Source organism: Salvelinus namaycush, chromosome 4 (assembly GCF_016432855.1).
Source record: "Salvelinus namaycush isolate Seneca chromosome 4, SaNama_1.0, whole genome shotgun sequence".
In the NCBI taxonomy this organism is placed as follows: domain Eukaryota; kingdom Metazoa; phylum Chordata; class Actinopteri; order Salmoniformes; family Salmonidae; genus Salvelinus; species Salvelinus namaycush.
The window spans coordinates 14091903-14103920 of record NC_052310.1 but is presented as its reverse complement, the minus strand read 5'-3'; the positions used below and the strand labels follow the sequence as shown (position 1 = coordinate 14103920).

General features: G+C 42.9%; 1 protein-coding gene and 1 pseudogene across 1 annotated transcript in view; both read left to right on the top strand.

Moving 5' to 3' along the window:
* The window catches only part of LOC120045452 (ras-related protein Rab-26-like), a 133461-nt gene extending 125937 nt beyond the window's left edge, over positions 1-7524 (top strand). The window contains exons 6-9 of the mRNA XM_038990335.1: positions 210-275; positions 576-632; positions 7093-7169; positions 7375-7524. Coding sequence (XP_038846263.1) covers positions 210-275; positions 576-632; positions 7093-7169; positions 7375-7477 — 303 coding nt within the window. The 3' untranslated portion in view covers positions 7478-7524. The remainder of the gene's footprint in view (positions 1-209; positions 276-575; positions 633-7092; positions 7170-7374) is intronic.
* Positions 7525-10617: 3093 nt separating this feature from the next.
* On the top strand, positions 10618-12018 carry LOC120045372 (annotated as a pseudogene).

Genomic DNA, 12018 nt, shown 5'->3' with positions numbered 1-12018 from the left:
TACAAGTTTGTTATTAAGGCACATGATAGTTCACATGTTCCGGAAGGCTTTTCTGCCAACAACAAAAAATCTGTTTACATTCAAATGCCCCTCCTGTGAAGCAGTGATGTGCAACATACGCCTAGTTTCCTGAAACGAGTCACATATCTCTCTCTCTCTCATTACTTCTCTCTCTGTCTGTCTGCCCCTCTCTCCCTCCCTCTCTCCAGGCATGGCTGACAGAGATCCATGAGTACGCTCAGCAGGACGTGGTGCTAATGCTGCTGGGGAACAAGGTCAGCCCCCCCCCCCACCCCCCACTGAAAGGACGGACGGACGAATGAACGGATGAATGGATGGATGGATGGATGGATAATAAGTACATTACTATGAATTGAGAGAGAGAAAGAACGAGGTAGATATTGATGGATGGATGATGAGTGCATTACTATCAATGGAGAGAGCGCGAAAGGAGGTAGATATATGTGTCTCTGCAGAAAATAAAGGGGAGGATGCTGTTAGGGTGAGTAGAGGATGAAACGGAGAATAGATGAAAGGAGAGAATGTTTTCAGGAGATGTTTGTGATCTCTTACAGGCTGATGCAACACACGAGAGAGTGGTGAAGAGAGAGGAGGGAGAGAAACTGGCCAAGGTGAGCTGTTAGGAGAGAAAATACACAAAAACTCAATCACACAGTATTGACCCTTTTGATGTATAGGTTTCGATCTATTTTAGTTTGCATAGACAGGTGACAGTCCGGGTGTGTCTTGATCTCTACTTATTTATTCATAGGTGCACCTTCTGTTGTTATTGTTCGGAGTCTTTTTTTCTCTCTTCTTTTTTTACCCAATTTCATGGTATCCAATTGGTAGTTACAGTCTTGTCTCATTGCTGCAACTCCCGTACGGACTCGGGAGAGGTGAAGGTCAAGAGCCATGCGTCCTCCAAAACACAACCCAACCAAGCCGCACTGCTTCTTGACATAATGTCCACCTAACCCGGATGCCAGCTGCACCAATGTGTCGGAGGAAACACCATACACCTGACGACTGTGTCAGTGTGCACTGTGCCCGGCCCACCACAGGAGTCGCTAGTGTGAGATGGGACATGGACTTCCCTGCCGGCCAAACCCTCCTATAACCCGGACAACGCTGGGCCAATTGTGCGCCGCCCCATGGGTCTCCCGGTCGCGGCCGGCTGCAACAGAGCCTGGACTCGAACCCAGAATCTCTAGAGGCACAGCTAGCACTGCGATGCAGTGCCTTAGACCACTGCGCCACTCGGGAGGCCTTGTTTGGAGTCTTTGAAGTGAGTTCGCAAAATGAATTTTTCACATCGGTACGCTCTGAGTTCACAGGCTTGTAACAGTAAATTACTGTGCATGGCTGTAAGGGAAACGGACGTCAGATACCCTTGGTATTGTCAGACTGTGTAATAATAACGTAAATAATTCCCTAAAAAACTCTCTCGCACACACACACAGTAAAACTCCTCTGTCACGCACGCACACAGGCACACATCAGGGTTTCTGTTAGGAAAATGTGGCACCGGACAAGGTGACTGGGAAGATTTAAATTTACCGGCCATTTAAGAAATTTACTAGACCCATATGCATTGAGTGCATAACACATTAGTGCGTCCACCCACGGTGTTCAGAATGACAGAAATCACATTTAGATTATGGTAATGCATCGTACCAGAACATGTGACTCATGTAATGAGAAAGCCAATAAACCGTCATTTTCAAACATTTGCCAAAATGAAATTTGCAGGAAAACAGTGTTCTAAACAGCACACCTGGGAAACCACCATTCTAAACAGCACACCTGGGAAACCACCATTCTAAACAGCACACCTGGGAAACCACCATTCTAAACAGCACACCTGGGAAACCACCATTCTAAACAGCACACCTGGGAAACCACCATTCTAAACAGCGGACCTGGGAAAACACCATTCTAAACAGCACACCTGGGAAAACACCATTCTAAACAGCACACCTGGGAAAACACCATTCTAAACAGCACACCTGGGAAAACACCATTCTAAACAGCACACCTGGGAAAACACCATTCTAAACAGCGGACCTGGGAAAACACCATTCTAAACAGCACACCTGGGAAAACACCATTCTAAACAGCGGACCTGGGAAACCACCATTCTAAACAGCACACCTGGGAAAACACCATTCTAAACAGCACACCTGGGAAAACACCATTCTAAACAGCAGACCTGGGAAAACACCATTCTAAACAGCACACCTGGGAAAACACCATTCTAAACAGCACACCTGGGAAAACACCATTCTAAACAGCACACCTGGGAAAACACCATTCTAAACAGTGGACCTGGGAAAACACCATTCTAAACAGCACACCTGGGAAAACACCATTCTAAACAGCACACCTGGGAAAACACCATTCTAAACAGCACACCTGGGAAAACACCATTCTAAACAGCGGACCTGGGAAAACACCATTCTAAACAGCACACCTGGGAAAACACCATTCTAAACAGCGGACCTGGGAAACCACCATTCTAAACAGCACACCTGGGAAAACACCATTCTAAACAGCACACCTGGGAAAACACCATTCTAAACAGCGGACCTGGGAAAACACCATTCTAAACAGCGGACCTGGGAAAACACCATTCTAAACAGCGGACCTGGGAAAACACCATTCTAAACAGCACACCTGGGAAAACACCATTCTAAACAGCACACCTGGGAAAACACCATTCTAAACAGCACACCTGGGAAAACACCATTCTAAACAGTGGACCTGGGAAAACACCATTCTAAACAGCACACCTGGGAAAACACCATTCTAAACAGCGGACCTGGGAAAACACCATTCTAAACAGCACACCTGGGAAAACACCATTCTAAACAGAGCACCTGGGAAAACACCATTCTAAACAGCACACCTGGGAAAACACCATTCTAAACAGCACACCTGGGAAACCACCATTCTAAACAGCACACCTGGGAAACCACCATTCTAAACAGAGCACCTGGGAAAACACCATTCTAAACAGAGCACCTGGGAAACCACCATTCTAAACAGCGTACCTGGGAAAACACCATTCTAAACAGAGCACCTGGGAAAACACCATTCTAAACAGCGCACCTGGGAAAACACCATTCTAAACAGCGCACCTGGGAAAACACCATTCTAAACAGCGGACCTGGGAAAACACCATTCTAAACAGCACACCTGGGAAACCACCATTCTAAACAGAGCACCTGGGAAAACACCATTCTAAACAGAGCACCTGGGAAACCACCATTCTAAACAGCGGACCTGGGAAAACACCATTCTAAACAGCACACCTGGGAAACCACCATTCTAAACAGAGGACCTGATAGCAGTTCCATATGCGGCAGAGATTAAAATCTCTGTTACAAACTTAGAAAAAGGGGGAATCTAAAGATGCAACAACTAGGATGGGTTGATAATATGACAAGGATTGTGCCGTTGGCTTCTGGACAACTAAAGAAAGTTGATATGAAAACAAATAAAAAAGGAGAGAAATGGCATAGCGGTGGGTCCAAGAGGAAAGTAAATGGAAATACATTTGCCAACATTATATAATTCCTCCTGTCTATACAGAAATAAATGAAATCATTCAAAATACTTCACCAGAAAGCATGACAGAGAAATCAAGGACCATTAACTTCTTTTAAAAAATAGCTGTGGATTGTTTGAAATCACAAGCTTGTAGGCCTATGCCTATTTGGGAAGCCCGCAATTTGGGCAGCGCGTGATGCAAAAGTGAGAAGCATAAAAAATTTGTGTGAAGATAAAGTGTCTTGAGTATAATTTTTAAATGTTGAGACAAGAAGAAGGGGAGGGGTGTGTGGCAAAGATTTTGGCGAGTCTCTCAAGAATGGCTCAGCTGTCTCCCGCCAATTCTTGCACATTTTATTTTTGTATTATTTTTATTTCACCTTTATTTAACCAGGTAGGCTAGTTGAGAACAAGTTCTCATTTACAACTGCGACCTGGCCAAGATAAAGCAAAGCAGTTCGACACATACAACAACACAGAGTTACACATGGAATAAACAAACATACAGTCAATAATACAGTAGAAAAAGTTTATATACCAATGAGGTAGGATAAGGGAGTTAAGGCAATAAATAGGCCATGGTGGCGAAGTAATTACAATATAGCGATTAAACACTGGAATGGTAGATGTGCAGAAGATGAATGTGCAAGTAGAGATACTGGGGTGCAAAGGAGCAAGATAAATAAATAAATACAGTATGGGGATGAGGTAGATAGATGGGCAGTTTACAGATGGGCTATGTACAGGTGCAGTGATCTGTGAGCTGCTCTTTGAGGGAGATATGAGTCTCCAGCTTCAGTGATTTTTGCAGTTCGTTCCAGTCATTGGCAGCAGAGAACTTGAAGGAAAGGCGACCAAATTAAGAATTGGCTTTGGGGGTGACCAGTGAAATATACCTGCTGGAGCGCGTGCTACGAGTGGGTGCTGCTATGGTGACCAGTGAGCTGAGATAAGGTGGGGCTTTACCTAGCAGAGACTTGTAGATAACCTGTAGCCAGTGGGTTTTGCGATGAGTATGAAGCGAGGGCCAACCAACGAGAGCGTACAGGTCGCAGTGGTGGGTAGTATATGGGGCTTTAGTGACAAAACGGATGGCACTGTGATAGACTGCATCCAATTTGTTGAGTAGAGTGTTGGAGGCTATTTTATAGATGACATCGCCGAAGTCGAGGATCAGTAGGATGGTCAGTTTTACGAGGGTATGTTTGGCAGCGTGAGTGAAGGATGCTTTGTTGCGATATAGGAAGCCGATTCTAGATTTAATTTTGGATTGGAGATGCTTAATGTGAGTCTGGAAGGAGAGTTTACAGTCTAACCAGACATCTAGGAATTTGTAGTTGTCCACGTATTCTAAGTCAGAGCCGTCCAGAGTAGTGATGCTGGACATTCATTGTTTCCTTGCGTGAGGTGTTTTCCCATTGATTTTAGATTTTGATCAATTCCCCATTACATATGTCACAGGTAGTAAATGTACTGTTAATCCCTGTAATTTAGTTACATACATTTATATTAATGCATTTATTAATTACAGTAATTTACCGTTCTCATTCTTGGAGTGGAAACATATATATATATAGGTAACTCTGGGTCTTCCATTCCTGTGGCGGTCCTCATGAGAGCCAGTTTCATCATAGCGCTTGATGGTTTTTGCGACTGCACTTGAAGAAACTTTCAAAGTTCATGAAATTTTACGCATTGACAAACCTTCATGTCTTAAAGTAATGATGGACTGTAATTTCTCTTTGCTTATTTGAGCTGTTCTTGCATTAATATGGACTTGGTCTTTTACCAAATAGGGCTATCTTCTGTATACACACGCCTACCTTGTCACAACACAACTGATTGTCTCAAATGCATTAAGAAGGAAAGAAATTCCACAATTAACTTTTAACAAGGCACTTCTGTTAATTGAAATACATTCCAGGTGGCTACCTCATGAAGCTGGTTGAGAGAATGCCAAGAGTGTGCAAAGCTGTCATCAAGGCAAAGGGTGGCTACTTTGAAGAATCTCAAATATAAAATATATTTTGATTTGTTTAACACTTTTTTGGTTACTACTTGATTCCATATGTGTTATTTCATAGTTTTGATGTCTTCACTATTATTCTACAATGTAGAAAATGTTAAAAATAAAGAAAAACCCTTGAATCAGTAGGTGTGTCCAAACTTTTGACTGGTACTGTATGTTCGTAAACATACCATTAAAAAGTACCATAGTGATTGAGTGTCCATATAGCTATACCATAATATTTGCTTTGCCTCCAAGTAAACCTCCAATTGTTCTGCACTGTTCCACCCGCTAAACCCATCCCCACCATCCCAAATTGGGTTGTCATTCTAGTGACCGGCAGACCACCCCGTTCTCCCGGATCCCAGGGCCCGAGAGACCGGGACCCATACTTCGAAAAGAGCACACAGTGTCACCCACAGAACAGAAGCAGATCAACCGCCAAAAGCATTTCCAATGCCCTCACCTCGTTTTGTATCATATATAGGTCAAAAAAAAGACATTTACATATTTAAAAAATGTGCGTATCTAAATTTCCACAATGAACAAATAAAATGCATAATAATGTAGGCAGTTCATGCGAAGGATTGTTATCTATACCCAGGATTTCCATGACAAAAATGACATTTTTGGCAAGCAATTATTATTATAGCAAACAATTATTGTGATTCATCATATAGTGTCCCTAACATCATTACCCCATAGCAACAGATGTTGGACACACACACACACACACACACACACACACACACACACACACACACACACACACACACACACACACACACACACACACACACACACACACACACACACACACACACACACACACTTGACCCCTTTCCCCCACAAACAACCACAAGCTCAGTTGTTTAACAGTTGTTCCATCCCTGAGCCCAACTCAAGAAAGGACTTGATGTGTGAATGCATATACAGTTGTAGCTGTTTGAGAAAGCATGCAGAATTTAGCAAGAATTTGCAAAAAATGGGAGCTTTGATGAACCATTATCAAGTCCTATCTGATGGAGATCAGATACACCCCTTTCCCCTGAAACACACACACGGGCCACAATCATTTGCCCCCTTTCTGATTGTCCAAGTGTGACCCCCCTCCCCATTGGTTACTGCAGCTAGCTAGTGTTGCCAGCACTGCCACTACCTGGGTGGGGGCAACCCACCGGAATCCCCACCACTGGCTAGGTACAAGGTTCTCATTAGCAGCTTTGAGAAATTCCTTGTATATTATCCTCACCCATCAGGGGGCTTTGGCTTTGTAGACCAACCCTGCAGGCAGGCTCAGAGTGGAAACATTGTTTTCAGAGTTCACAACCTGCTGCACTTGTAACGGAAATTATGCAAATTAATCTATAGAACGATATTTCCATGCAATGGGATTTTTTTGTGGGGGGGGTCAGCAACAGTTTTATTTATCGGCTTTTCACAATATTGCATACACACACACAAAACACACACAAACACACCAGGTACTTAATACACTAAAACTTGGTGGACTCTCACTCTACCCTGTGCAGGAGTTTGGTGTGCCCTTCATGGAGACCAGTGCTAAATCTGGCCTGAACGTGGAGCTGGCATTTACAGCTGTGGCCAGGTGAGTAGGATGTTTACCACTGCTGTGTTCTCTAGAGATGACATGTCAATCAATGCCTTTTGTTTTGTCATACATGTGATTTCAAAATAAACAGAATCAAAATAAACCTATGCAGTAAAATATGCTGAAACGAGATTGAATCTCCCCGTCCTTTTCTTCTTTCTTCATTGCTTTCTCTGCCCTTTGTTTTTCTCTTTTCTCTCAGAGAGCTGAAGCACAGGTCACTGAAGGAGCCTGATGAACCAAAGTTTCAGCTTGAAGACTATGTCAACAAGGAGATGAAGACTGCTGGCTGCTGCCGCACATAAACCTGTTCTTTCTCTCTCTCTCTGTGTGTGTGTGTGTGTGTGTGTGTGTGTGTGTGTGTGTGTGTGTGTGTGTGTGTGTGTGTGTGTGTGTGTGTGTGTGTGTGTGTGTGTGTGTGTGTGTGTGTGTGTAGCCTATCGGCTATGAGTCTGTCTGGTGTGTGTGTATATGTCTACCGGTGTATAAAGTGTGTGTCTCTGTTTCCTTTTCCCTATGTGTGTGTGTGATACGTTTTTAACAGTGGTGGTTGTGTATGTGTGTGTATGGTGTACGAGTGAATTCATAATGCGTTATCTTCTGCCCCCTACTGTATGATAAAAGGATGACAGTTTCAGTGCATAGGTACAGTAAGAATCACAGTCTATTAGTCTATCAAACTCATTCAGTAAAGACCACCAAAGTAGACATCAAACAGCAACCTGTCAAAGTACACCCACTAGATTAAGGTGGAGCATTTCAAGTTACAGTACCTCTGTGTCATCTTACACATTCTCTGATGATTTCTCTTCCTGGTGTTATTTTGTGTACTCATCCAAGTCCCCCACCCAACTGCAGAACTCTCCTGACCCACCTCTTCTTGCAGCTGTGAATGTATCTAAACTGTTCGCATTTGTACCCCTTCGCTCTATCCTCGTTGGAATTCCTCGTTTGGATCCATTGGAGTCCTTCTGTGCAATATTACTAAGAAAGTATGTGGTGTATATATTTTAAATGAAATGTATAATCTGGAGCTTTATAGTTTGCATTACTTATAAATGGTTGTCCTGTTGAGGCCAAATGTAACATGGTGTCAAGTGATGTAGAAAATCAAGAGATTGTCAAGTAGCAGAACAAGAAACTGGGGGCTGTTTATACCATTCAAAATGTGCATTGAAGCAAGATAATATCAATATGGATCTTTGTAATCTATAACACTCTATGGAAGGGTTTGTTCAAATGTTTAAATGTTGTTTATGTGTTTCTGTACAGGGTGTCCAACATCATGTTATTGATATTCTGGAGGCAAAACATCTGTCCTGTATTTTAATACAGTATTGTTCAGTATACCTACCTTGACTTTATTTCCGAAATGCTACAATTGTATCTATATCATTCTTGTCAGAACCGTGGTATTTTGAAGAGATGCACTCCGCAAATCTGACCTTCGTATCGATTTACAACACTTTTTAATTCAGTGGATTCATCATTCTGGATGTATAAAGAGAAATGTAGGTAATTGCCTAATGTAAATGATATTGAGTTTCATACTGTTTTTTGTTCATGTTTAACTGAAGTACTATAATGCTCAATGAAAGAATATTGCTGGAATATTGAATAATGTACAGAGGACAGCAAATCGTTCAATGTTTTGATTATAGAAAAGAGTGTAAACCTACTGTACTTCTATAATCCACTCAGACACAGTAAGTACATTTTTTTAAATGTAACTTCAGTACTCACAATAAAGTTTAAGATGCACAGTAGTGAATGATATGATCTTGATTTCCTCAGATCTGAGTCCAATCCATGCATGAGTCCACAGCACCGCCATCTGGTCACATTAGGTCAGTTCAAGTCAGTCTAGGAACGTTCTTTCCATTATCAAGCGAGCGCTAAAGACACACACCCAAATGGTTGACAAGGACGGCAGTCCATTTATTCAGCTCTTTATACAGTATTGAGTTGAAATTAAATGATGTTCACCTTTAAAAAACAGATTCCCAGGAAAACTATAACTGCTGCTTCTTTCTCGGTTATCTTTTAACAGTCACATTTTCATTCAAGTTTCAGGTTTTAATGTCACGAGCACACGTACAGAGAAATGCCTTTCTTGCAAGCTCTAACCCCAACAATGTAGCAATCAATAAAAATGTAGTACTAAAAATAACAAGGTAGAACAAAAACACGTGATATCTTACAGATGTTTCTGTAAGATAAGAATTTGAAGAACAGAGTTTAGATGAATCTATAATAAAACCTCCTGTGTCCTTCCTCTGGGGGGTGGGGGGGGGGTGTGTGTGTGTGTGTGTGTGTGTGTGTGTGTGTGTGTGTGTGTGTGTGTGTGTGTGTGTGTGTGTGTGTGTGTGTGTGTGTGTTGGAAGTGCAAGTGTGAGGTGAAGTTTCCTGTCAACATTGATACTGGGACAATTATAGTCTCTGTCTACTGTCTCAGCTGTCACATTGAGCTGCATTTCCTGTAGCTGTGTCTTCAGGTTCATCTTAGGCAAATCTGCATCTATACCTTCGGGCAGTCGGTATAGATGCAGAGCGCTTTCGGAAGTTCAGACACTGAGTCTTACTTGCTCTTTGAACTTATCAATTTATTCAAATCCGTTCAAAGATTTACATACTCTTAAACAGTTAAGAATACAATGTTTGTTCTCTGCAATAGCTGTAGATGCATTTGCTGGGATGAAACAGGTGACCACTCTTACGGTAGCCATAAACAGCTTGTCAGAGGTTTTATGTATGTCAATAACTCCCTGCACCTGTCAGGCAACATTGCCACTTTGAGTATCCCAAACTGCACCACCTCTAATGGTTCTATTCATGAGGACCTAAGTTTCTATAGTCTTGAAGATGTTGTCTTGACTTCCCGTCGTCTGAAGACAATAGGGAGAGGTGTATTTTGAAGGTTTTAAAAACATTTCATCTCTTAGCATACCTCTAAATGATGTACTGCAGATGCAACTACTGCAGTCGGGTGTCAGCCAAGTGGAATCATTTGAATTCGGTCAGGAGCATGGTGACACATGGACTCTATCAACTCTCAACTTCTTATGTTTCATTGACTACGGACCATATCAACTTCTCAATGTCTGCTATTCAAAAATGTTCAACAAATATTTATTGATCGGACTTTTATCCATGTCTTGAGGAATCTCCAGAGTTTGTCTGTTTCTTTGCACAGTACTAGATTCACATCCCCTTTTTTTACAATAATATTCTTAGCATACATCATAGCCAATTCTGTTGCATGAAAAACCTGGAAGAACTGGACTTGAAATACTTTGCCTTATAGGTTTTAAACCTATGCCACATATCTGAAATCCAATAATTAAATGTATTTGATCTGTACTGCTTAGAGTACCTCAATCTGGAGTTGAATCCACTGGTGAACAGTGAGGCATTATCTTTTGCTCACCTTAGTTCAATACAGAATATGTCTCTTGGAGACCTGACGTTCCCTCCAGAATCCAAGATTGAGCTCAATCTGACGTGTGTATTTGGCAGCATACCTCGGGACGGACATACCTCTACATCAGCCCTGGCATGAGGCCCATGACTCTCATTATTGGGGGCAATGGTACCCCGAACCCAGGCTTGGGCCTGCATACAGCGAGACAGTGTCTTTTCAGGATAGTGAGAGGCCTTTCTTTGAGGCTATCGTTGAACATAGTGGATCCTGTGCGGGTCCATCTTTGCTGGGAGCTACTTTTAAGTTCATTCAATGCTTCAAGCTAGAATCGAATCCCTCAGATTTAGTTGTGGATCTAACCAGTCTGAATACACTTGTGCAGGGATTTGCAACTTAACAGGAGTAGATCTCAATCAGCAGAGTGGTTTTGCGATCATGTTTCACAACTGCAGGATCGACTACTTGGAAAAGGACCTTACTGTCATAGATAGAATTACGTTTGGTTATTAACAGTGAGCTTACAATAATGGAAGAATACCCTTAGCCCCTGAAAAGGTATCTGCTCATACAAGAGCTTATTTTACAATGCAGTTGCGATAATGCTTGGTTTCATAACTGGGCAAAACGGAATCAATAAGTTAATGTCATGTTTTGGTACTGTACCTTTGAGGGATTACGTTGCAAATACGCCCACATGCATTGTTCTGTGAACGCAGGATTCATTTTGTTTGTCTACACCTCTCTGGGCCTCCTGTGGACACAGGATTAATTTAGTTTGTCTACACCTCTCTGGGCCTCCTGTGGACACAGGATTAATTTAGTTTGTCTCCACCTCTCTGGGAATCCTGTGGACACAGGATTAATTTAGTTTGTCTCCACCTCTCTGGGCCTCCTGCTTTTCATGCTGGTGGTTCTGCTACATCACCTGGCTGGCCACTATCTTCTGGCTCTGTTCTACATCCCTCGCGGCTGGTTGGAGGAGGTCGTGTTTTGGAACAACATGGGACGGTACCGGTACTACGCCCTACAGAGGGAAAGACAAGCGCTGGGAGGTGTAGGAGGTCCTGCCCAAGCTGCAACAAGGAGGTCTCCCTTTCCTGCGCTTGTGGCTGCACAGCAGAGACTCCAGCTGGGGAAGGACATTATGGACAATATCCCAGAGAGTCTTTACAGCAGCTGCCGGACCGTCTCCTTGGTCAGCAGCCACTACCTCCTCAGAAACTGGTGCTCTTTGGAGATGAAGCTGGTCACTAACCGGCTGCGGGTGGAGCACAGGGACATCCTCATCCTGGTCTTCTTGGAGGACATCCCTCCTCGCCAGCTGTCCGCACACTTGGACTGGCCAGACTGGTGAAGACCAGAACCCACCTGGACTGGCCAGAAGAGCTAGATCAATACCCAGCATTTTGGGACCGTTGTCCTTGA